Source organism: Temnothorax curvispinosus, unplaced genomic scaffold, assembly GCF_003070985.1.
Source record: "Temnothorax curvispinosus isolate PA1 unplaced genomic scaffold, ASM307098v1 QBEX01005987.1, whole genome shotgun sequence".
NCBI lineage: Eukaryota > Metazoa > Arthropoda > Insecta > Hymenoptera > Formicidae > Temnothorax > Temnothorax curvispinosus.
In genome coordinates this window covers 26,456-53,858 of record NW_020215767.1, presented here as the reverse complement: position 1 = coordinate 53,858, position 27,403 = coordinate 26,456, and the positions used below count along the sequence as shown (strand labels likewise).

Here is a 27,403-nt window from a genome sequence, read left to right as displayed (position 1 = left end):
TTGATAAATGAAAAACTTATGAGATTTATCAGATATACATATATGTATATATAATATTTAGATTAATTTATTATTATATTTATTATTTTCTGTTTTATAATCTGTATATTTCCAGAAATAATGTTAAAAATTAAATCAATGTTTTTATGATATTGAATACTTCCAAATATATATTCTGCTTCAAATTATACTATACTTATTTAGATCCTTCATCATAATTAAATGAATCCAATAAAGTTAATAAAGAAAGCGCAATTACCGTAAACGTAAAAGTTCGTGTAAACGAGATACCTATATATAAACTATATGAAAAAACTTGTTGTCACATAAGGGGGAGATTCTTACTACAGAATTTGATAACTTTTCGTTAGTGAAAATTCAATTATAGATTTCACTCTCTCAGAATTATAAATGGAGAAAAAGAAAGAGATGTGGCAGAAAAAGGGGAAAGAAGAGGCAATACACGGTGCAAGAAGGAGGAAAAACGGAGTGAGAGAAGCAGAGAGAAAGAGGAGAAGAGAAAGAGATTATGAGACTGTTGCTGTATACGAAATGCCCCATAATATTTATGTTTTACGGAGCCACGTAGTTACGGTGGCCGGGCTCGCATAAACTCGCTAACTCGTGGTTACGATTATGGCCAGTAGTAAATTGATTATTTAGATATACGATGAGGCGATGCAGGATAGTCGAGTGCCGTAAAAAGAGCTATGTGTCACTTATGCTCGCCGCACGGATGCAACAGATACCCGCGGCGACGGCGCTACGACAAGAGTCAACGCGATCCCGCCGCTTTTCGTTGCTCTTCGTTCATTCTTCTCTCGATGGCCGCACGTATTCGTACTATCAGTGTATTGTGTTTTTCGTACATTTGCATGATAATGGATAAGCGATTTACGGAAGACATGCGATCACGTAAATTTGTGGAAAACATTTTATCGATAAAGATGACACGCAGGGAGATGGCGCGTTAGATACATATGTAACAATATTGGATGATACCAAAACAATACGCGACGATAATACGATGGAACCGCAACAGAATGACCGAACGCAACGGAAATGGAAATCGATAATGCAGATTTAACAACAAATAATACCAGGGACGAGATGCAGACGCAAGTCGCAGCGTCGTCGGCGCGCTTCGGCGCCACGGACATAAAAAGACGTTAATATGATAGTATTAGCGACAATAGCAACGCTTAATATTAATGTCGTTAAGGGAGCGGAGCGTAACAGCGCTATTATAAATCGATGATACCCGCTCCGGCGGCGGCGGCGCAACGGCGGTGACGGTGACGGTGACGGTGGCGGCGATGGTGGTGGCGGCGGTGGCGGTGGCGGAGGCGGCGGCGGCGGCGGCGGCCGCGGGGTCGAGTCGCGTCTGCGCTACGAATGAAACTGAATTTGATGGACCCACAGCGCGAGAAGCCCACGAATAATGTTCTTTACTCTAGACAGTAGGTACTCCGCCATGCAAGTGATAATTTGAACAGTCTCCCCGTTTTCGTGTCAGACGTCAGATTTTCTGGAAGAATTTACTTATTCATGCATCAGACTACTCCGTGATGTAGGTTATCGGACGGAAATAACGTAATTGTCCCAATTTGCGATATCCGATAGCCGACGGGGTCCGTGGCGCGCGCTCTCTCTCTCTCCGCACTCCGCATTCGGATCCGTATAGTAACCGCGAGCTGATCGCTAATCAATTTCGTATATACGGACGATACGTAATTGAACCGCACGCCGCGTGACGAGATTTTATTTTATTTTTTCATTCGCCGCTGATGCGCCCCTTTTAGTATTGATGCCGTGCTATTCGTATCTTATTGACGCGACGGATGCGCTACTTGGCGGCATTTATCGATCGAATCTCTCTCGCGGACGGCTCTCTGACTAACCGCTTGGCTCAGACACGACTGAGCTTTAATTGCTAATTGATTTTGTGCACACGTTCGGAGGTTTATGTACCATATTGATGTGTCCGGGGCACATCTAATTTTGCATTCGTCTGCTTCCCGAACGAAGTGGATTAAGGGAATTGGTTTTCTGGGAATACGATTTTCCAAGGAACAGTGAGCCTTGATAGACAAACGATTATGCGCATCTGATACGAATCAATTATGTAGAGACTACGCCGCGATATAATCGGCTTATTTTGCTAACGCTTTTACATCGAGGATTGCTCGGAAAAAGAACACGCTCGGATTATATCCTGAAATTTAACGCGACAATCTTAAACCCTCTTTGTAGTAGTTAACATAATATGAAGATTAATAAAACAAAATATCTAGTAATACGTATTTGATATCGGTAACTTGCTGTACATACAATCAAAACATCATTAATTATATAATAAATATTTCTTAAAAATAATATCAGTCATCAAGAAAAATTATAATACAAACATTATAATTCTCGGGAAAACGTGAAACCGAGGTGAGAAATTAATACTATTTGTCCTGCGCTTCTTCTTTCGGATCGCTTTTCCTAAATCCTAATCCCAAAAGCTACTGATACAATCCTACGTGATACACGGTCTTGTTATCAGTTATATGTTAGCCACTTAATCAGACCTACCGTCGCTTTTCGGATAAATTACGTGGAGAGAACCTGAAGGGTCTGATAATTCAATTGTAATTGCCTAATCCTCATAATACCTTACTTCCAGAAGACGTATCTCGACCGCGTGGGGTCGGCCGCATCGAAAAATGACTCTATTAACCGCGACGACGTAGAGAATCGCGTAAAGGGGAAGAAACTTTGCTAAACAACAGCAGGAAGTGTTAACTATGTGGCTAATAAGAGCAATCTGTATCCTCGGTGGCACCATTAAGCTTCATTCACAATATACAAATGTTTTATGTTATAATTATTATGGTAACTTAACAACGTGCGCGCATAATTTCATAATCCTTTTTAAGCGTAAAGCATTGTATACATATATAAAAAAGAACGACGGCGAGGAGGGACATTTGTTTCTTTTTATCATCACGACAATCAACACTAATAGCATGTGTGCTATGATAATATTTAGCTCTCTAATTAATGATCCTAGATAAAGGCTCGGCACTTTAATTAATTTCGATTAATTCAGGTGACGAAATGTGAACGCAAAAAAGACTTGATTCGTTGATAATACAAATAAAAAAAGAATAATAATGTGGAAGATACTTTAGAATCTTCTTCCCCAACTCTGGCAATTTCGACCGTTGCACTCTTGTATATACACGTATATGTGCGCACGCATGAAGATCGAGTGACCACTGTTCAAGTGTTACGTTAAAAGAGGGTCCATCGCGTCCTGCCCCTTAGCCGTGAACCGTGATTCATTGCCCTGCTAATGTTTCGATTAAGCAGCATGTCCGTATGAAAAACGTCGTCATTGTGAACACACAACTTCCTACAGGAAGTTATTATGTCTCACACATTAATATCTCCACGCAAAATTGTTTCAACCGTACTTTTGCACACTTAAATATAGCGAAGTGCTTTATCAAATTTATTTTGTAAAATTGGTATTTTTCTTCATTTTTTTACAAATCAAGTTCAAAACAAATTTCAGTAATCTTTAGAGCTTTTTATCATCGCGTGGTACAGACAAAACTTAATTAACATCTGCTTTCTATTAAAAATTTTTCTTTTCATTTTGTTTTGTGTACAAAGTTCGAATAATTTATATAGGTATATCTGTGTAACAAACAGGACATATCGTACATTTTTCATTTCGTATCTCTCCTCTCACTAACATGTTGATTGTCAACTCTGGCGGAATGCTGCTCCGCATTTCGTTACGGAAAATACAACGAATGACAAGACGGCGAGAGGGAAATTTCGGAATTAAAAAGAGTGACGGCAGTTCAGCAACCTAGAGACAGCCTGTAGGTACGCCGTACTCGACGAAGACACGAGGAGTTCATAAATAATCGAAGCGCTGGAACACGCCAGTGGTTTCCGCATGAAACATTGATCGGGCAATGCGGACATTACAGGTCGTAATGAAATAAGTGGGCAGTGAATCACTTTTAGCTTTACCTGCCTCAACCAAGCTAACGATATTTTGATAACTCTTTCGGATTAATCTGGACAGGGGCAGGCTTGGGGGGTTACGGAAAATAAAGGGTTGTTGAAGAGAATAATAAAACTTTTAAAGACACCACTACTTCATATAGCAACCGCATAAAATATAACGTTAAATAGCAGAAGAAACAATGTACATTTTATATGTATATGTATAATCATAATTTTAGATTGTATGTATGAACATTCGAACCTGGTTATTTGAAATTATTCTTGACATGCCGCAATTTATCAATTGTGATTGTACAGATGGCTAATACGCATTCGCATTAAGTCACTGCTAATCAGTCATTGTTAGATAAACATATTGCGCGACACTGCAATTCGTTATTTTATCGTAACGGATTTTAACCAGAAAGCGTGGATATCGTGGATTTCGTACATAAATATTTTTTAATATTCAAAATACTTTTATCATCAAAAAGAATCTTTAAAAATTGTTACTTAATACGTAGAAAGGGTCGATAACAGATTTTAAGTTTCTACGTATTAAGTAACAATTTTTACGTACGTTCATAATAATAAATTATTCAACATATTAAATAGAGAATCCAGCAAACTCATTTGTTCATATTTGGGAATTAGTTTAGCCGATTAACGATTCACACAACAATAATATCAAATAACAGGTATAGCGCATCTTCATACGAATAGAAAACCAATAATTATACTTAATATTATTACTTAATAGAAGAAAAACCCACTAAACAACAGAAATAGTTTAAATTATGCATTGTAATTCGTTATACACGTAAAATCATTGAGACAATGATGAGATAGATAATATTTAGTAATATATATTGATATTGTTTAAATATTAACATCATTAATTGCACCTTTTACTATTATAAAAAATCATCTTTACGCTAAGAATTGTGTCATTATATATTATGTTTAATAACTTGTTATATCATAAAATGTTATTATGTGGTACCATAATTGTATAATTTTGCGATTGAAAATCGGCTTAACTTCATATTAACGTAAAAAGATGCAAATCTTGTTCAAACGTAGGTTTATAAAAAATATCTTTGTTGAAATGGCTTCAAAGGCATGTTACAAGTTACATACGACTTACTGTGAATTCTTTGAACGTAGATCGAACATAGTAACATGTCGCAAGTGACAGATGTAGTTGATGCGGAATGTCCCATATAATATCGATCTCACCACGGTGTACAGGCAAGTCTAAGTGATATAAGGCTATGAATGCAATGTATAGCTTTCATTAAGATATCCTCCTAAAAGAGTTGCTTTAATCAATAACAAAGTGTATAGGTGGAAACAAATTAGCTGCAGTCACAAAGTCGATGTGTATACAGTAATCGATATTAAGTTACATAAATTTAAATTACTTTTGCATCAATACAAATTTACGTCAGCAGAATCCATCGTGATGCCCTATCGAGTTTAGAATAATATTGTTACAAGTAAATAAAACTTTTATGATTTTTCTTTCTCGAAAAAAAAACGATAGAAGAAAGAAAATTAAATAATTTAATTAAAAATTAAAAAATTACATATAATGTATATCGATCGAGAAACATTAATGTCTGAGAAATTAATACAGAATACGCATGAGATTATGCATTCACGAAATTCTTCCTTTAGCAGGTTGTAAAAAGGGAATTTTGAATTCAACCCCCTTCACACATAACGCGCCATGAAATGAAATCACACCCCCCTTGTTACTCCGTTTTGCGCTGCTCATAAATTTCGCCGTAGCGTAGTTTAAGCTATTTTCGTTACCATTAAATGTTGACTTCGCCGAGGGGGACCGGATCTCCAAACACGCGAAAGGGAATCGAGATGATCCTCCCCCCGGCTCGTCCAGTTTCGCCACCGCTGCGCGATACTGACGGATATATTCTGTCCACCGTCCCGAGGGGGACTCGGTCAAGTATCCATCCTTCGGATCGATTCCAGTGTAACGGATGAATTTGATTACCGAACATCATAGGGCATGTGTACACGCGCTAATACAATGACGTTACCGGGCTCGGGGGGGATCGTAATCTAATGCCATTAATCCGTGCAAATATCCCCGTTTTTCCAATTATATACATATCTGTCGTTTTGATGTATAACTAAAAAATACTATATATGTAAACATAATCTACAATCTTTAGTATCGAACATCCCGCGTTAATTATGGGAATTGTTTTCAGTTTTCAAATGTAGATTGATCCGCATAAAAAATTATTTCTTGTTATTATTTTTCTGTCATACACGGAATAATTCCGTAAAAGATGGCCAAACTTTAGAATTCTTATTCTATTCATCTTAAGACTTAGAAGGGTTATATAAACGTGGAATCCGAAACGTTTCCTTACCGAGTTAAAGATACTTTTTCTTTGCGGCAACATGTTCGTAGTTCACACGACGAGTAGATGTTTTGACGAAACTTGTAACCTTTTACGAGGCTGCGCATTCGCAAGTTGCCGTTCGGATAAACTCGTCTTCTCGAGGAAAAGTAATTTAATATTCCAATGTAAAGTTTATATATAACGCAATATCATGTGCATTCTATAGTAATTTCTGTAGTCTTTTATCATTTCAAATAATTTTTCAAAATTTTGAATACATGCACTTAAATACATGTTGAGCTATTATTCCAGATAAGCTATTATTTTTAAATAATAAATATCTCTTTGCAGCATACATTTACAATATATCATATGTTTGTTTGAATCAAATTAATAAGTATTAATGCGCAATAACAAAAAGAATTTTATTTATTTGCTTAATTAAAAATGATAATTAAATTTGCATAATAAAATAATAGAAAGTCCTGAGAAAACTTTAAAATTCAAGCTAAATAATAGAGAATTTGTTTGCCTGAACTTAAAAAACTCGCAAAACGCGAACATCTCGGATAACAAAACTATTTTTGGGATATCGATCGCACAGCCATGTTGCCGTCCAGTATACAAACTCACTGTTGCCCAGACAACGTCAAAAACGGATTAAATTCAATAAGAATTTATATAATAAATAATAGGCTGTCCTAATAATAACTAATCATCTGCACTATAATCGTATAAAGTGAATTAGTTTACATTTGCCAATTACAATGTTTAATCTGTCTTTCTTTGCGCGCAGTTATAATTTACAAGTCAAAAGTATCGCTGGTAATATTGGATAATGGTTTTTAATTACTACAAAAATCGCATTAATATTCAATAATTAAAATTGTTCAAAAATTAATGCAATATTAATTACAGCAAATTTTGTTTTAAATGTTGTAAATTAAAAGTAACTGTGGCAAACATATGAATGGCAAAAATTAGGTAAATGCATGTTGCAATTAGATCGTAATGTATGTTATAATAGATATACTATTCGAGTTATTTGAGTTCGAGTTGTTTAACAAAACGTTATTTAATGCTTTAATCGATGATATATTATGCACTTTGTGTTTCAGGGTGATTTATTCAGTGGCTTGAATAGCGGTCTGCAAGATGGCTTACTTTCAAGAGCGGAAGCTTTGGCAGCAGATTTGGGGAAGCACAACGCCGGGACGCCGATGCCGCTAAAGCACGATCCCGTATCTGTGTATCATCACGGAGCACACATGCCTACCCCCCACCCGAATAACCGGCCACATCATCAGGTACAATCACACCTCCTTGTGAGTCTGCATTTTTGATATATTATTCTCTCTCTATCGTACATATTGCATCCTACAATACAATGACACTATAATGCTGCAAAGTGAACGTTATCTTATGCAACGGTATGTCAATAAACTACAAAGATGCACACTTTACGAATCAATAACTCTCATTGAAAGAGAAAAATCTCTCTTTCTTTTGCAAAAAAAAAATAGAAAAACGAAAATATTAATCGCGCGATCTAAAGCCGTTTAAATATTATGCAAAATACGCGAATGTCGCGACTATATTTAACTGCATATCAGGTCGAGTAATTTACGCATTTTGTATTTCTATTTTCTTATATCTGGTATTAGATATCGTAACTACATTGAGAGATTCAACGATATCGTTGATAATAAAAAAAGAATAGTATAATATTGTTCGCGCGGAATAATTATCGTGATAAAAGCTGAAAAGGCCGCTGCTGCCGTTTCGTAACTCCCCCATACACAAACCGGGAACGGTATGTACATCCATAAAATGCAACGAATCCAACGGTCAGTTAAAATCGTTGCCAATAATTAATTACGCGCAGCAATTAATTTTGAATTCATATTTAATCGGCAGATTGAAAAATTCAATTTACGCAGTTTATTTGTTAATATCGCGAACAATGCAGACAACGATTTTAATTTCCTGCGTTTTAATGGTTAATAAGCCGCATTATATTTACAACCGTCGTTTATAATCGTGCGATAACAGCAGTCGCGGCGTGATTATGTCGTTTAGAGATGGATACGATATATACAGGTATGATTTCGTGTGCGAATTGCGTTTCAATTTGTTGCCTCGTGTGCCTTATGCTAATCTGAGCAATCTGATGCTGATGAGAAGAGCACGACGCGACGGGAGAGAACGACGGGTGCCACCGAGTAACCAATGCGCATCGATCCGGAATGATCTTCTCAAATGTAGGGGCGTGTTGCTTGTATATTATCTCCGTGTCGTGACTGCTTGTAATGTCCCCTTCCCTCCTTAATAGAACGCAATGAATTCTAAGGGTCCACGGGATCTGCGGCGAGGGTTCAATATGGGTTTTGTTCAACTTCTCGCGTGCCGGCTTTCTGCGGGATTTGCGTACATGATTTTATCGTCATAAATCACCTCCTCTGATTTTCCTCGACTCCACTTAGATACACATTATTTAGAACATTGTATTTTAATTTGATCATCTATCGCGCCATTTGTGCGACATTGTTTAAGTCATACGTTTCAGACAATAAATCCAATTCTCTGACTTCATTTTTCATTTTGCTATTCCTCGAATTCTAACGTAATTCTAACAAATTGAACTAAAACTACCTCAATAATCTTGTATTTTCGAATGTTTTGAAAATTATGTACATTTTCCATAAACGTATATAATTATCTTTACAAATATGTATTATAAAGAAAATCGAAATCGATACTCAGCTTTAACAAATTACAGTTATTAATTTGTCTCGTTGTGAGATATATGATTTTACGTGTAATCTAATTTCGGAAATTCTGTAATAGAGTTACGTGCAAATAATCTAAATTTCAATGACCGAGCAGCGACCAAGAAAATCAAATCCCATAGCTATTCAATTGGATATGCAGCTTCGTACAATAAAAACACTTTCAAACTACGCTCGATCAAGAGCATTATTGAGTTTTAATAAGCACGCGCGGTATTTTGGCACCGTTTTGAAGAAAACATGCGTACGTGAGGATAGATATATAGGGGGGAGTGACAAGTAATAACAAGAAAGCGAGAAATAATTCGGTTTTAAGTGCGCGTATATATAGTAGGCAAGAAGGACAAAAATAGAAAGGCAAAAACAGGCGTCGAGCTGATGTAAAAACAGCTATGCGGGCACGCGTGAGCGTGTGCGCGCGGATCGGGAACGCGGAACGGATACAACGCGGCACGGACAAGGAGGGAAGAAAGAAAAATTAGGGGTGAGGTGGGCAATAGAGCAAGGAGAAAGAGCAAAACATAGGAGCCGGCTAACCCTACCATCGTGTCAGCGTAATGATGAAATATTGCGCAGGTCTCTCGGGCCCTACCTCGTACGCCCCTGGGCAAGTCCACCCCCGACAACCCCCGACAAAACCCCCCTCTCATCCCTCCCCCTCCCCCCGTACGCTTGTATATTTGCTGCCGGTGCTCCCGAAGCTTCCACCTTCTGCCTTTTCCACGCTGCCCGCGCCAGTGTCCGTGCAGCGCAACCCCCCTGCATTTCTGATGTAACTGCGCTATCCCAGGGCACCATCGCCGACCGAAACCGTGCCATCCAGTTAGCTCACTATACTGCCGTTCTCATGAGAATAGATGATGCGCGTGTTGCCTACGCGTGTACGTGTACGTGTACGAACCTCGGCGAGGTCGTGTAAGCGCTTACGTATGTACGTGAGGTAATGGCCGGATTGAGAACGACGTGGATATTTTTAGTAGCGATTTTTATAGTGATTTCGGCGTTATATACTCCGCGTTACGTACTACCCGAACGCGATACAACGCAGTTCCGCGTTCAAAGCTAAGAATAATTTATGCAGAATATAAGCAAACACCAGAGATTGGGATTTAAATATAAATGTACTTATTAATTAAGAGTGGATTCAACAGATAATTCGTACGCATCTCATCATGTGTTTAAATATTTTATATGAATTAAATATTTTATATGAATAGATTTTGATATTTATCATTTATGTCTATCCTTTTAAAAGAATAAAGCCATTTTAAACTAAAATCCATAAGAGATCGCATGCTATATCGATAGTCACTGTCATTTGCGATATAAATTATCATTTAATGACTTTATCGTACGTGTATGAAGAACAATTTTATCTGAAATATACGCGTGAACTAATTCTAATTACATGTCCTGTCCCCACGGTCAAAAGCGTGGCGTCTAGTTAATTCAGTATACTCTCGTGAGACCAGACGATTTCATGTGTGCAAACAAGATCATACGCGTGTGCGTGATACTTTACATACTTAAGTATGTAGAGGACGGAATAAATAAATTATGCATTAAAGAAGATTAACAATTAAGATAAGGTAATTGGATAAATTAATCGCAACGCGACTTTGACGAGAATCATAATAGGCGCATATTGGGACATTCCCAGAAAAAACGTTAACGAAATTTAAAGGGAATAAGAAACGACAGATGAAATATAGAAGATACCTTCTTCGTACTTTTTTCCCCGAACAAATAAAGCATTATTTCGAAAAATAGCTTTCTCATCTAATCGTCCTTAATTCGCGATTTATCGCATTTGGCACGTGACAATTCATTTTCCGTTTCGTTTCAGACAGATGTAACATCCGATATTGGCTTTAAGAAAACGAGTTAACAGCATGCCACCTATATGTAACAGCAATCTAAGCGAAGAAAAATATGAAAGAAGTTCATAAATAATTTCTAAAGAGTTATGCTGGAGGTGCGTTCTGCATTCGTGACGACGGCCGCGGCACGTGCTGCATAATTATACGTGTTAGCTTGTACATATTTCCTACTCTCTCCACACTTTCCGCACTCGACCTAACTTTGCTTTTTATCCCCTTCATTCATGCCTCTCCCACACCATGATGGTGCTTCATCAAAATGCATTTCCGCAAACTCGGCGATACGATACGCATCCGGCCTTTCAGCGTCTACCTTCGTATTTACACGTTTCACTTTACCTTGCGTATTTCCTTGAACAGTACATATATGAACCGAATTTTTCAAATTTTTTAGCTGCAAGATACCTTTTTACTATAGATACTAATATTTAATTGTTAATATCACATTTTAATAATTAAATAGTGCAGTCGATAATAAAAACCTTATGATAATGGATAGTCAAGAATATCTTTGTTCCAGTATTTATAATTTAGATAAATATTATTAATGTTTAACAGATTTACGAACAATTATCTTTTAAGTCAATTGTAGATTTCCTTTTATTGATCGATATATTGTTAATCATCATATTAATAATATCACATGTTAAAAAATAACACAAGAAAAACATTAATAAGAGAGAAAAGAGAAGTCTTGAAGCGTTTAAGTACATTACAAAATCTCGCTCTATGTTACGAGGGTAAGTATTTGAAAAATAAAGACTGATTCGGTTCTAAAAGAGAGACAGAGTAAAAGAAAGAGTACTAAATGCTAAATTTTACTGGTAAGGGCTACTCTTGCATAGTTATTAGCTAATTAAGATTCAGGTGATTATCATGACGAAACACTAATGTTTGTATTGTTCCATCAAAGGATATCGGCATCAGTGTATTCAACTAGTTGTCTACTGAAACTTTCAACATATCGTTCCAAAAATGTTTCGCGACAGTATAATAAACATTAAAAAATCTCCTTCGAAGGAAACGATAACGCGTGCTCGTATTGAAGATGTTTAATTCGCGTGTTCCAGATGAGCCATCCAGGAATGGAAAGCCTCGACATGCTGGATCCAGCAAACTCGATGACGACACTGACGCCAATGTCCGACAGCACGGGTAGCGGACCGGGGCATCACGCGGGCATCCACGGTCCCTCCGTGTACGGCGGCATGAACGGTATGATGAGTCATCACCATCATCACAGTAACCTAGGCAGCGGTGGCGGCAGCGTGCCGCATCCGGCGCACCATCATCCGGCGATGGCTGCAGCAGCCGCGGCCGCAGCCGCGGCGGGCCTGCATCCCGACGCCGATACCGATCCGCGCGAGTTGGAGGCCTTCGCCGAGCGATTCAAGCAACGGCGCATCAAGCTCGGCGTCACGCAGGCCGATGTTGGCAAAGCGCTCGCCAATCTCAAACTACCAGGTGTCGGCGCTCTATCGCAGTCGACGATCTGTCGCTTCGAATCGCTCACGCTCTCGCACAACAACATGATCGCCCTGAAGCCGATCCTCCAGGCGTGGCTGGAGGAAGCGGAGGCCCAGGCGAAGAACAAGCGACGGGACCCGGACGCGCCCTCGGTATTGCCGGCCGGCGAGAAGAAGCGGAAACGTACGAGCATCGCCGCGCCAGAGAAACGCTCGTTAGAGGCGTATTTCGCGGTCCAGCCGCGGCCGTCCGGTGAGAAGATCGCGGCGATCGCGGAGAAGCTCGACCTAAAGAAAAACGTCGTGCGAGTCTGGTTTTGCAACCAGCGGCAGAAGCAGAAGCGCATGAAGTTCGCGGCTCAACATTGACCCGAGGGTGGCTTGTGACAGCAGAACTGACCGTACCAGCTGCCCAGTCTCGAGCCGAAACCCGAACCTCTAACTGAGTTTCAGGGTTGGCCGTGAAGTTGCCCAAAACTCTGAAAGTGGGCTTCCCCCGACTGCGCCGATGGACATCCGCGGTGAGGATGATTGTCCGAGTCATTGTCGTCGGACTTAACGTCACCGGGATATCTATCCGCGACAGTCATTCGCGGCCGCTAAAACGAATGGCTCGATACTACAGGCAGAACGTATATCGGTACACGAGGCTGTCACAGGCTGAAGACGAGTCGCTTGTTATCACTGCGCGTGTGTAATATGCTTGAAACGCATATTCTGGAATCACCGGTTGCAGGGAGCTATTCTTGACCCGTTTCGGTTCGCGATTCTCTCTCCTCTTCAGCTGAACACGATTACCTCTCGTGACGTTATACAGCCAATGCAATGAAACGCTGGTGACGGAATTTACGAATGTTTCACGATGGATATCATCGCGGTATGATGGCAGTAAATATAAATCCATATCGAAATCGGTCCGATCCATATCACATCGATATTATCGTTTTTCTTCACGCGGAATGGAAGTTGTTGCAAGACGATTTCTAATGTAAAATGAACCGTTTTTATAAGATTAACTATTAATTGGGAAACTTCTAGCTGACTTTTCCTTAATCGAGAAACGTCAAAAACATATATCTTCTCTACACTCTAATGTTGAGATAGTAATCAAGTAAATTCAAACGCACATTACGACACACCTCCTTATTTCAAAAAGTGGATTTGTATTACGATTTTATGAAAACAATTGAACCAAGATTTAATTCAACTCGAATATCTGTGTTATTATAATACTACAGCTAGTATTTCTCCAGATCGTCTGAAGAGTCTTCGAACTTGCAATCCGCAAAACCACGAGATCAAACACACGATAGCTACCAACGATAGCGATAAAACAGTTTACGATGCCATTTGCCCTTCGATCCCTCGTCGTATGGCATCCGCGGTTGAAATCGCTGTTCGACGCCGATTTCACGATCATTTCTCACATTTCACAAATAAATATGCGAAATCCTATAATCCATGCATGTGAAATAAATTTACAATAGAAATAGCATTTTATAATTCTTTGCTAGAAAATAAAAGTTTAATTTCTACCAAGATTCGCCTTTTGTTTACAATATCGCATAATTTTTTGTAAGTGTATAACTGTATTAATATTAATAATACAAAATAAGATAAACGGTTTTTAAAGCGTATGTTACTACGCTTTAATGTCATAAAATAATTAATTGGTTCAAAGCAGTACGCAAAAGAACTAAATAAATATTAAAGAAAAAATTTTATATGTAATCTTCTTGGTTTCTCTCATTATAAAAAAATTAACGAATGGGAAAGTTGAAAGTAAAAATTGGCTGTCTTACTGTCTCTAGTACAAAATAATAATATTTAATTAGATATATAAGAGTGAAATTTTAAAGTGTCCAAATAAAATCGTCATGGTGTCTATTGATGTGAATCTCGATGTGAATGGATCGTCATATCAATCGCAATTGCGATCTTAACAAATTTCCAGCTCTGAGCTTATAATATTGTATTTTACTTAGTCACAAATCGATAACATTTATATCGCGAAATAACACATCGGAAACAATCATAAATCACTAGGTCGCCATTGCAATAATTTATTGAGCAATAATCATTGAAGGCACGATCGGGAGATAATTCCGACGAGGTTGAAAAAGCGAGAAAGAGAGAGAGAGAGAAAGAGAGAGAGAGAGAGAGACTTTTCGTCGTTCGTTTATCACGGACGAGCTTGTCGTGACAAGTGAACGGCAAAGAGCAAGGATTACCAACGCGTCTTGAAAAGTACAACTCGAAACATAAAAATATAAAGTACGTATTTGTTATAAAGACGACGCGCGGATACGTCGCGCCGAAGAAAAAGTGATATTAATCCTAATGAAGACGCTCAGTGCAGTGTAAACAGTGAAGAGAACGATAGTGCGCGAATGAACGAATGAATGTGTGTTGCGTATGTAAGAAAGAATCAGGGGTAAAGTTTAGAGAAAGAAAGAGGAAGGGGCAAATGAAAGAGAGAGAAAGAAATAATGAGAGAAAGAAAAAGAGAAAGATAGAATGAGAGAGAGAGAGAGAGAGAGAGAGAGAGAGGAACAAACTAACAGAGCTAAGAAAAATGTTTTACGTAGTGATATTGGACAATCAGTGAAAAGACTGTACCATATCATATTAAAGCAATACTGTAGTACGTAGTAAACGAATTAATTATACTTTGTTCGTATTTTTTATGATCGTCCGCGCATCCGCCATGCGTCATGCGCCGACTATTTTCGTAAAAAGGAGAAAAAAAAGAAGGAAGGCAGAACAAAAAATTAAAAGAAACAGGGCGAACGACACAACGAGGGGGTTGTTTTAAGTCTCGGTGCATATTCTGCTTTCAGACTCGACGATTAATAATAATCTCCTTATTGATACGATATCAAGGATGCGACCGGCGCTTACGTTGCGGTCTCCACTTTTGTGCAGATCAACACGCGTGCGCCGTGGAAAAGCATGTTTGCTCACGCGACATGCGTGCGTCGGGATGAGGGTTTAGTTTTTTCCGGTTTTATTTCCCCAAGAAAGTACGATTAATATCGGATGCACGGATAATCCGAAATCGATGGATATCTAACTATCTACGTGTCTATCTCTTTCTGTTCGCCGACATAAAGAATCCGTCGGTATCGCGCTGTTCTGTAACGACAACGAAGTTCTCGAGTATGAGATCGACATCCTCTTCGCGGAAGATAAGACGCAATAGCGACTCTCGAACGAGAAAGCACGGTCTGTTTCTGATATAGTCGGAACGGTCGTGCTGCAAGTCGCGATTGTTAAAATTTTCTGCACTACATTTTCTAAAGTTGGATATACGCGTTAATGATTCACTTTGCACGTAACTAAAAACGCATTTCAACATATTCGTGAACATTAGTTTTGCCTATATAGGTCAAAAAAGTTTTTATATCTCGCGCGCAAATTTAATATGTATATTTTTTATTTTAAATCTTAAAAAACTTTATGATGTATATTTATTGAAAAAAATGAGATATATTAACTTTAATAAATAAATACAGGACAATCTCGGGGACCGACGCTTTTAAATATAATATTAGAATTACATAAAATCTGGTTTTTTTTTTTTGTTATTTATAAATAGAAAAATACTTAAAAGGTAATTCAAAGTCACAAACTCTGTGATCAAAATGAAAAAAATTTGCTCGATTTAGGCTAACATTGGAAATCCATTTTCTACAAATGGCAGGTTGAGGAGGGTTTACCAACCGAAAAGTTGCTTGTAGAAATTCGCCCTCTACTTTGGCAGGTAGAAGAGAATTAAGCACAAGTGACATGAGATGGTATCCGAAATTTCGGCTCCTCGTTCGGTTTCAATTTGGGTTCATTTCAAGTTGAAATGTATTATCATTGAATTCTGTAAAATATTAATTAGTTTAAAGCTTCACTTATCAATATTTTTATTCTAAGAAAATATATGATGCGTAATCATTTAATAAAATATGTGTTCCAGCAAATCGTATACAGTACGATTTGTTCAATAAAATTAGATTTTTTTCTAGCTTTTTTAGATCTGTTTCAACTATTTTATATTTCTTAACAAATAGTACCAACGATATGGAGGCCTAATTATAAAGTTATTTTACACTGGATAATAAAGATAAATTATATTTTTCAACAACTTCTTAATTATCAATTACTTTCAGATAAATTTTACTTTGTTAAAACAATCCATCTGCTACTTTCTTTATCTTTAAGTCTCAAAAATTTGTATTTGTATCAAACAAATATATGGTATAAAATGAAATATATGGTATAAAAATTGTGGAAAAATTTGCCAAACGCATAGTCATGTGTATCCAACATTAGAAGAAATCTTGTGTAAAGAGGATGAAGATACATCCAGGCAAACGAAAATACTAGTAATAGTTGAAAGTGAAAAAAACGGTAGCAATTTTTAAATTGTACATATACATAAGAGGATAAGTATTTTATAGGAGAGTAATAGCCTATTTGCCATTTTACTAGGTAGTGGGAGAGAAGTTCTAGTGCAATATAGAAGTCTAGTGAAACGTTTATTATTTATTGTTTTCTTTCTTGTGTATGGCGCTACTCCAGCGTAGCAATATCAACGAGTTTATCCACGGTCATTGAAAATCTCAGAACCGCCCTGCATCGCGACCGTTTTTTTCGTAGAAAAAAAAGAAGAATTATTTCCCTACACATAACTATTCAATTGCGTAACGTATCAATTCATCAGCGATACAATTGTGTTAAGTATGTGTTTTTTAATCACCGCACCCCTTTAGCTCAAACTCAAACTCTGATGAGTTAAAATATTAGGTATATATAGATATTTCGATAAAAGACATGCCATCTCTTTTATTGTCTCGTAACCTTGTTCCTTTGTATATCTCCCCTGTTCTTTATTATGTTTCCCTTTATTTTCGATTGTACGAAAGCTATCGTGAATATAGCCAACGATTATAAATAACGTTCTTGATAATGTTGTTGTTACGTAACTAATAAAATTATGTAAATATGATTCGCGTAACCCTATGAATTAGATTAAGAATATGTTTCACGCACTTGGACCGAACGTACATCAAATAAGAGAGACGCCAGGAAGTATGTAGAATTATATTTTATACTAACACGCATTATTACACACGTTAAGTTTTCACGAAACATCCGACATTTATTACATTTGTGTCAAATTGTTATCAAATTTGTGTAAGAGTATGTAAAATCTTTTATTTTCCGAAGACATTAACACATTAAAACTTTTTACTCTAAAAATACGGTCTATGTAAAAAAAGTTTCGACATTTTTTATCAAAAAAGATCATCGTTCATCAAGGTCATTGTTTTATGAGAAAATGGAAGTAAGACATGTAAAAACGAAAACAGGAAATAAATAAATTCTAAGTAAAATTAATTATTCTATTATTATTGCGATATATAAATATGGAAACGTCCTGATATTAATTCCATATACTTCCTGTATATTGCCAAACTCTCAGCGTCATTAATTACTCTTTTTTAACTTAATCATACCATATCGTTATATCTATAAAATATATATAAATATTTTTTTCCATATTTATTACATGACTAAAAATATTTAACGGGTTGTGAGTTATAATTTGTTGCACTTATACAATACGTCATGATAAGTTTCGATCATTTAAATGGACATCGTTGTATGATGTGAAAAATTTAGAAAATTATGAACTGCTACGTTATACGCGAAATGCTCCAGAACCATCGAATATTTTTTTATATAACCAATGATTCTTTGGTTACTTTCAAACCAATTTTTTCTTATCGAGAATATCGAGAAACCGATAGTTTTCAAACCAGCAACTGAAATAATGTTTCGCAAACTGAATTTTATTACTTTTCTTAATTCAAAGTAGAATTTTATTTTAAGATTTGAGAAATGTTTTTTTCGAATTAGCTAAAAAATAAAATATATAGCAGTTAAAGGAACAAACTGTGGTTTCAAGACATTCTATATATATATATAAAAAAAAAGTGATAATGACTCTGGTACATTGCAATAATAAAAAAGTATGCCTCTATCCGTGCGTCATCATATGCAACGTGAGCATTAACTCGTCAATGCACAGGTTTCTAATAAGTAATTATCGTTTAATAGAGAATGTTCTAAAAGCAAACGTTTACTCTCTCTCAATGAAAAGGAATCTCGATGAACAATGTTTATGTTAATTAATATTTACTATTTTTAATTAAAAGATACGACATTACGAGATACTTGATAAACAAAAATGTACGAAACATCCTGAATGATGTTGAATGATTATGATTTTCTATTGCGTAAGATATCTCAGTTTTAACAAAATAGGCTATTTATGAGTAAGACTGTAAAACGGAATAGAAAATCTCCTCGGGCGCAAGTATAGCGCAAATATACATATTTAATACAGGGTAACGAGTCATATCATAATGTGTTTTATCAATTGTTATCGTCATAAAGCTGAACTTAAGAGTCTTGCCAAATGATATAATTAGGCACACGCGATGTCAGGAAACTACGTCGCAATATCGACTTGCGCAGATTTGCGCGTCTCCGTAATATATTTCTATATCAAATCGTAGTTTGAAGGATCTTTTAACGGGAAGATTATTATTTCGGATTTGTGTTAACGTGTGCAGATTTCGTAAGAAGAATATATAATTAGATATTCTTAATGAATTCTTTAATGTACCGGTCTTTTGAAGGGCGCTAATTGTTTAAAAAAGAAACATTACTCGTCTTTAATCTTTTCAAACATATACGATCTCGAATGGTAGAAAATGTTGCACGTAAAGGTATAAAATACATCTGGCTATAATATTATTTAGAAAACAGCTATTAAGCGCTCCCTACTGCAACTCACTGCAGCTAATCGATTGTGATGCGTCATTGAGAAATTTATATTTCTGTCTCATAGAGAGATATACGGTTCTTACTTCTTTTACCACAAATTTAATTTCCGAAAGCATTGTGATCGATGGATTTACAAAATAATTTACATAAATCGAGCGCGAATGTAAAAGTCAAAGCTATGGCGTTCTAAGAGATTCCTGCAGTCCGACACGAAAGATAAAATACCCAATATTTTACGTACGTCAAGTAAACGGATATTCACGAAAATAGGTCAGAACAAAATTGACACAACATCAATCACTGCAACCCACAAAATGTTTCCGATTTATTCTTACAAATTACCCGTAACACGAATTATCTAATCAGACGATCTATGGCGAAAAAATGATCGCGTTGTACCGTCGCATGGTATATACGCGTAAACAGTAAAGACTCTTATGTACGCGTGTTTATAATTTATTCATTTTTATGGCGATTGCGCGGATCATCAACCATCGCCCCAGATACTCGCGCGGCACGATTTCAACCGAAAAGTATTAACGTCAAAACGTTATGACGGAAGCATATTTGTATAAAGAAATATGAAAATTAAATAATTAATATAAATAATTATTATCAGTAAATATAGATTAAATGTTTATACATATAAATTGAAGGGGGGATGGGGGAAAAAAGCCAAAATGAATTGTTAAATTTAAAAGTCTTACTCATAGGTGTTCACGTGGCCAGCTTAGGTAGCTAAATTCTACATAGAGAGAAACGCGATGTCGTTAGCAAATTTTACTCATCATTTGATTCGGAATTGTCAAAGTTGATATCCAATGCAATCTAACGCTCCGATAACTTAAAAAATTAGCTACACCATGCCGTTTTGTCGGACGACATCGCGTCGATTCCTCGTTATTCGGTTTGTTAAGATACTTTACGCGTAAATATTTATAACATAGAACAAACGCAACTCTCTCTTTAAAAACTATTTTAAATAGCATCGATACGATAATGTAAGAAAGAAGTAGAGCATATCTATCTTCCATTATAAGGAGAATCGCTTTCGTTCTACATCTATCTTCGTTCTACACTCTTTATCGAGCGTCCACCAACGCTTATCTATGCATTTACAGACTGGTAAAAATCTGAAACGATCGCGAATCGTCGTTTGTATAATAGAAATAACACTACATATTTATGTTTACACTATGTCTACGTACAACACATTCAACGTGTCCCATAATAATTCCAGATGTGTCAGAATATGAATCTATATGTGTGTAATAACAATCGACAAATCATAATCATAATTTCACAGCGAATTAAATTCTTATTAATCTCTATAAATTGTAATTAAATGCGCGATTAGTGTAAAAGTGAAACGCTATTTATGAGTAAGACTGTAACTATCGCGAACCGATATAATAATATAATAAAGACATATCATAAAAGATACTAGATACTTTAATTGTCTGACATTGTAGAAATTTCTATGTAAATATGTTGCGTGCAACTTGGAACAATGTTTCGAGGCTACGTTTTATGTATAAATGAATCATATTATCCCATAGAGCAAGCTGTTTGATGTTACATTCTTCTTATTTGCTTGACGCTTATGCTAGCTCTTCTTATATTCGTAGGCACCTTCGAGGCTCTGTACATAATCGACAAATTGTACGAATTGTAAATCTATTTGTAAATTACGTAGTTATTAGTTTATTAGTTAAATTGTATTCGCTTCTAAAATGTAGCATAAATCACGTAAGTACACACCCTCGTTACGTTTCATATTATGTTTCAAACAACGGAAGCTTTTCATTTTAAAGCGCGTATCAATAATTCGTTTTAACCAATAACACCCGCATTATTTCGCCCAGCATTATAATATTACCAAGATGAAACAAGAAACACGTTCTACATGTCATAAACATATAGCAACATTTTTCCACAGATTTGTATTAATTCGTAAGCATATGTTATGCTTCTTAAACGTACCAAATTGCGCGCAATGTACGCTAAGGGGAAAGAGAAAGATTCCTCCATACTGTACATATCATGTGCCATAATTCATTTATCATACTTTGTGTCCAACTTTGTTCCAAGTACCTACTCAATTATAAATATTATAGTACATAGTATAATAAAGTAAACCTTGATGTTATTGATAATTTTATTGTATACCTTTCACTTTCCACTTTCCAAGTGTCTAAGTCTAAACAAAAAGTCTAAAAAGGAGAATCTGCATGATACCTTTATATTTTATGTATAAAACTGTCAATTACTATCCAACGCTGAGCATCATAAAACTGTCACACTTTAAGCCTAAGCAAATGACGATCGATGGAAATTTAGATAAATTCTACTATCATTTGACAAAACTCTGAGCTGTATTTTCTGTAACTTTTTAATATCTATAATATTAAATAATATTAATTTAAAATTAAATCATAAATGAGACAAAATTTTCCGAAATTTATGTGGAAGATAGACTTATTTTTCTTATGCAAATCTTCATTTTTTAATAGGTATAATTATTAACGATTAAAATTTTTAAATTTAAAATTATTAAAATTTTGATTAAAATATTTTTCCTTTTACAGACATTGCGCCTTCGAATAAAAAAATTAAAATAATTAAAAATCGTCTTTCTCGAATTTGTAATCCTTACTGCCCTAATGATTTATCGCGTAGTAAAACTATATGTGCATTATAGTTGTTCTACAATGCCCTATTACAAGAAACAAAACGCGTGCAAAAGAGGAAAAAGGATTACGGGCGTCAAAACTTTACACAGCAAACATAAAGTAGATTTTTGCTCTCACGAAATGAAAACTAGAAGTAAAATAAACTCAAGTGCGATAAAAATAAAAAATTCTTATTGCAAGTGAGATGTGTTATAAGTTATAACCACATTCGTGTCAAGCTTTCATGTATTACGAGTCATGATCAAAGTGAGTGATAAATTTATAAATAATGTCATGAAACTTGAAAACGTAATTATATTAAGATATATTTTCTAACCATGCCCTAATGTAAGTATATGTATCTATAGAAGGGATCTCTCTCAAAATGAAATAAGTTTTTGGAATTTTGGTTTTTTTTTATCTATCTAAAAAGATAAAGATTTAGCAAAGATATCAAAGGATTACAATTATATATATATACATAAAAATTTTTAATATTATACATACATAAAACAATTTATGAAACATAATGATATAAAGAATACTAAATCAAGAGATATAAAAATATTAATTTTGCATACTTGCATCGCAATTGCGTATGCAAATACGGAAAATTAAGTTATAATAATAAATAAAGATTCGCGACGCGTGATGTATAAAATTGTCAATTTAGCAATGTATAATTTGTTTTTACTGTTGAAAATCAGTGCGACTGTTACGAATATTGCAACCACTATGCATGCAATATAATCTGTTCTTTTTAGCTGCACTGTGCTCCACGTATTTTATTATATATAAATTAGTATGCACAGATATTATTATATAAAATAAAATCTTGATATTTGTACAATTTTATGCATACATATATAAAATTTATACTTTATACATAAATTTTATAGATGTTTTTATTTTAATTATTATGAGAAAAAGAATGATGTGCGCAAAGAAAGTAATTTTAATTCAAATCTAAGCAATTAATGTCAAATTCTTAATCATTTCTGATTGCAAGAAATAATGAAAAAATAATAGATAAAATATAAATCAATGTGGAGAAAGAGTATAGCTAGGAAAAACAGATTAATTGAAAAAATTGAAATTAAACACTCATAATTGCGCGATGTCCCTCGATGTCCATCGATGTATCTTCCACTGCACTTACATCCGCATCAGCATTCGGAAGTGATCCAAGAATCTCCCTGGCGTTGTCCCACGTCGGTTGCACTTCATTTCGTTTCATATAATACACTCGCGAAATTCGCGGAATTGTTATTTTAATGTCAAATTAAGTAATTTAATAATTCATAAATTTAATAATTAATAAATATTTATTGTGAAACGACATTTGCGAATTTGGTTAAAGAGTTCTACATGTTTATTGCACTTCTCTTTGTATCACTTCACTTCATACACACGCGATGGAAAAATCACGATTTAACTTGCAAATTTATTTAAGAATTATTTATAAAGAGAAATATAGAGTTTATGAATTTATTTTAAATTATAATTTATCGTAGAATATTTATAAATTAACTTTAAATCATATTTATACGGCAAAACGAAACCTGCAAATTTTTTATAATATAAATTTATAATATAAATTTAATTTATATTTATTATACCGCGCAATATGTCTATTTTTACGAAGATTATCTCGGTTCTCAATAGCTCTGCGAGAACTACTCTCGCAGTATTTCTGCGAAGATCGCTTTGCTTCACAACAAAGCTCCTGCAAAGCTCTGTTTCGCAATTTTTTTGCGAATATCATTTGACGGAATTCGCAATATCCAAATATATGATATATAGAAAATTGAAATCTAACAATTATAACGGTATCTATAAACGGTACTTTTTACAAACTTAATTTTACGAAATTGTTATTCGCTATTTAAAAAAAAATTGTAATGGCACACGCGTTCGTAAACGCAATTTAGGAAAAGCTGAAGAAGAAACTAAATCGCAAAATCTATCACGCATCCAGAATAATATTTATTTTTGCGAAATTTCTGCGAATCTAATTCTATAAACATTCTAATCTTGCTTATGTGCGCGACACGAATATTATTATATAAAGTGCCAAACACTCAAAGTAAGTGAAATAAATAAAAGATCAAAAACCGCGAAGTCTAAACGCGTAAAATAATAATCTCTATTTCTAATTCGTATAATTGCTTCGTGATTACGAAGCGAAAGTGACTCCAACATTAAAGTACATGTCGAACTATCGAGAGCGGATAAGTAGTACAAGTCAACAATAATAAATTATATTTAAATAAATAATAAAATAGAAAATTAATTTTCTACTATTATACATTGGTAAGATATAAAATTTTCAATTTGTCTTACTTATGCTTACTTACTCTTTACAATATTTCTGGACGCAAAAACCAAAATATATAATTGTATATAATATATTATTATACTTTATTCAATATTAAAATATATATGTAAATATACATCAATTGCTCTATTCCTGTAAAGTTCCTGTTCAATTGCAATATAATTTGCTATAAATCGAATGCAAAAGAGTATTCTAATAAAGTGTTTCTATTTTAAGCATGTTATTTTGATAATTGTTGCATTTCAAAGTAAAATAAACTAAATTAAGTATGACTTATACTCTTTTCTCTCTCGACATTTCTTATGCAAAAAATCGCATGTAAAATTCTACACAAATCTACAAGCAGAATGAGTCGCACTGATTTTAGATTCGACATTTCGGCGGAAAAAAAACCCTCTCACCAAACCCTAAATTTTACTCACCGATATCGCCACTCAGGATCGGCCATATTCTTTCCGAATCTGCAACAAAAATATAATGTCACCGGATTAGATTTTAAGTTATACTAAACAGCACAATAAATAAATGTAAAGTGTTTCAAGTAAAAATGTCTACTTTTGCACGGACCCTATTTGTCCCAAACCGGATACGCCGGTGCTGCATCCGCAAATCAAATTTCACAAGTTGCAATTTTATAATATAACTATTTCTTACTTTAATTTAACACTAATTGTGCACAAAATATCTTTGATAATTTTTAACAAAAAATATTATTTCTAAATACAATTTTGTTATATATTTTATTACAAAAAAATTTATTTATTTATTATTAAAAATATTTACATATTGCTATTTAAGTTTAATTTAATTGATTATAATCAACCTGCTACGTGCATGTGTACCTAATACCGTGAGTATAATTTATTTTTATTTCGCATAGAAAATCTATCGTCGCATTTAATTCGATGAAATATATATAAGAACTATTAATATACTATGTAATTAATATATTAACATCTATTATTAATTAACATTTGTGGAAAGAACTGTCAGGTATCGTCAGTTCAATATTTTAGTTTAATACTTTACAACTTTTACGTAATACATTTAAACCCAGTTTGCTTTTAAAATACGGTTATTAATAATTACTATAGGTACGTATAATTTCGTTGGAGATCTATTATACTTCCTTTCTCTCGCCGCGAACTAGAGATCAACGGTGCGAAAGGATCCACACAATCGTAATATTTTGACTCAAGTAGTGATAGAAAGTTTCCGTTAAGATGTGTCGCAGGCGCGCCGAGGTCAAAGTCACGCGTCACGCACAGGTCGGCCGCATACCGCGCGCCGCCGGCGACGCGACACGTTCATATAACATGGCGCTCGCGCGAGCAACCACGATAGATAACACACGTGTTCACGTGCATACGGCTATGCTGCGCGATAATATTCAACGGACTGAAATATAAATCGTAAAACGATTTCTTTACTAAAACGGTATTACAATTTGATCGTATAACATCTCTATTTCTTTATTATGTTTTGTTATCGCGATATATTACAGTTGTAACTGTAAAAGTGCTCAACCGATATTTTGGAATGGATATTTTAACCCATATATAATTCATTATACATCTCCTGTTGGAAAATAGTGACTATTTAATGAGTCTCGTGGTTGAATATTCGTCGTAACGCAAAAGGATTAATCTTAATATATTGTAATGAATATCGGTGCTAATACTTCAATGCAATATAATAGCTTCTTACCGATAATGTTTTTGATTTCCTCTTCGGCTTAAATAATATTTAAAAGTTTCTTACAAATTTTACAGTACATCGGAAATGTATTCATTTTTACCAATTCGTAGTACACTCGCGGGATTTTAGTTTTGTGTTCAAGTATATGTAAAATATGTTAAACTTATCGAAGACATATTCATTGGAACTAATTTTATGAAAAACAGATATTTATTACATGTAAAAGTGTGCATTTGTTGAATATATGACTGTTATTTATGACAGTACATTAAGTCTGTCGTTCATATCGCGAGAAAGAGAGAGAGAGAGAGAGAGAGAGAAATCTTCTATCGTACATACATTATCAAATTTACAAAAATTTTCAAGTGTTTCTAAATTTGCTTTTATAACATTAATTATGTGCCTTGTGATTCGTTATCGTTCGATAGTAAAAAGCTTGTTCAGCTTCGTGAAATGTCCGGGATGTACAAACGGATGGATAGCTATGTCCGCGGAAAATAAGTATCGCATGCAACGTTTTTATTGAACCGAATCTAGACACTGGCACATTGCGTGATACACCACAGTGTTGCGTGGAATTATAAATTTATATGGCAGGCACGTGTGTGTGTACCCATCGTTAAAAAGATTATTTATCCAAATCAAAGAATATCGTACCTCGCAGCTCGTATTTCACGCGAAACGCGAACAGCATGATATATACCGGCGCGGCAAAAATGGCATTTCCTGATAGTCATCAGAAAACTTCTGATAAATATCACCTATAATTCGTTATGCACTTGTATTTTAATTGGGTTAATAACGTGTCTCGAATTTTTCGTTCACATTGTCAATTGTAGTGCGCATTATCGCATGGATCGCGGTATCGATGTAAGACATCTGTGAAGTGCGAAATGTCTTAAACGGAAACGCTTTTCGATAATTAATTGTGCAGGTAACATCATCAACACAACTGACACAGTTCCGTCATATCTAAATAATGCGATTCCATGCATCCATTACGGATGATGCAATTAATTTCCAAGCGTCAAGTGAATGTCCACTACGGACGACAGTCTTCGTTAGAATTTCAATGCGTCGTGTTTTATAAATTCGTATATGAAAAATAGAGAGAAAAAGTATATAAAACTGTAAATACAGACAAATATTTTAGACATTACATCACGAATGAATTTCAATAGCATGTGTGACATAATTTAAAAAGTAAAATTTAAAATTGTAACTTACGTATCAACGGCAATTTTATTTTTCAAATTTATTAGTTCGTTTAAATATTATTGGAGAAAAATGCGTCGGTTTACTCCGTTGAGAAATTTATTTTATTTTAT

At 35.0% G+C, this 27,403-nt stretch overlaps 1 protein-coding gene across 3 annotated transcripts in view; it reads left to right on the top strand.

Annotated features, from left to right (window-relative positions):
* Nucleotides 1-15,039, top strand: part of LOC112455294 (inhibitory POU protein) — a 43,915-nt gene extending 28,876 nt beyond the window's left edge. For 2 of the 3 annotated variants that reach the window (XM_025017108.1, XM_025017106.1), the window contains 2 exons: nt 7,505-7,711; nt 12,126-15,039. In XM_025017108.1, coding sequence (XP_024872876.1) covers nt 7,505-7,711; nt 12,126-12,890 — 972 coding nt within the window. In that variant the 3' untranslated portion in view covers nt 12,891-15,039. The remainder of the gene's footprint in view (nt 1-7,504; nt 7,712-12,125) is intronic. The other variant, XM_025017107.1, reaches the window with a different exon arrangement.
* The last annotated feature ends 12,364 nt before the right edge of the window (nt 15,040-27,403 follow it).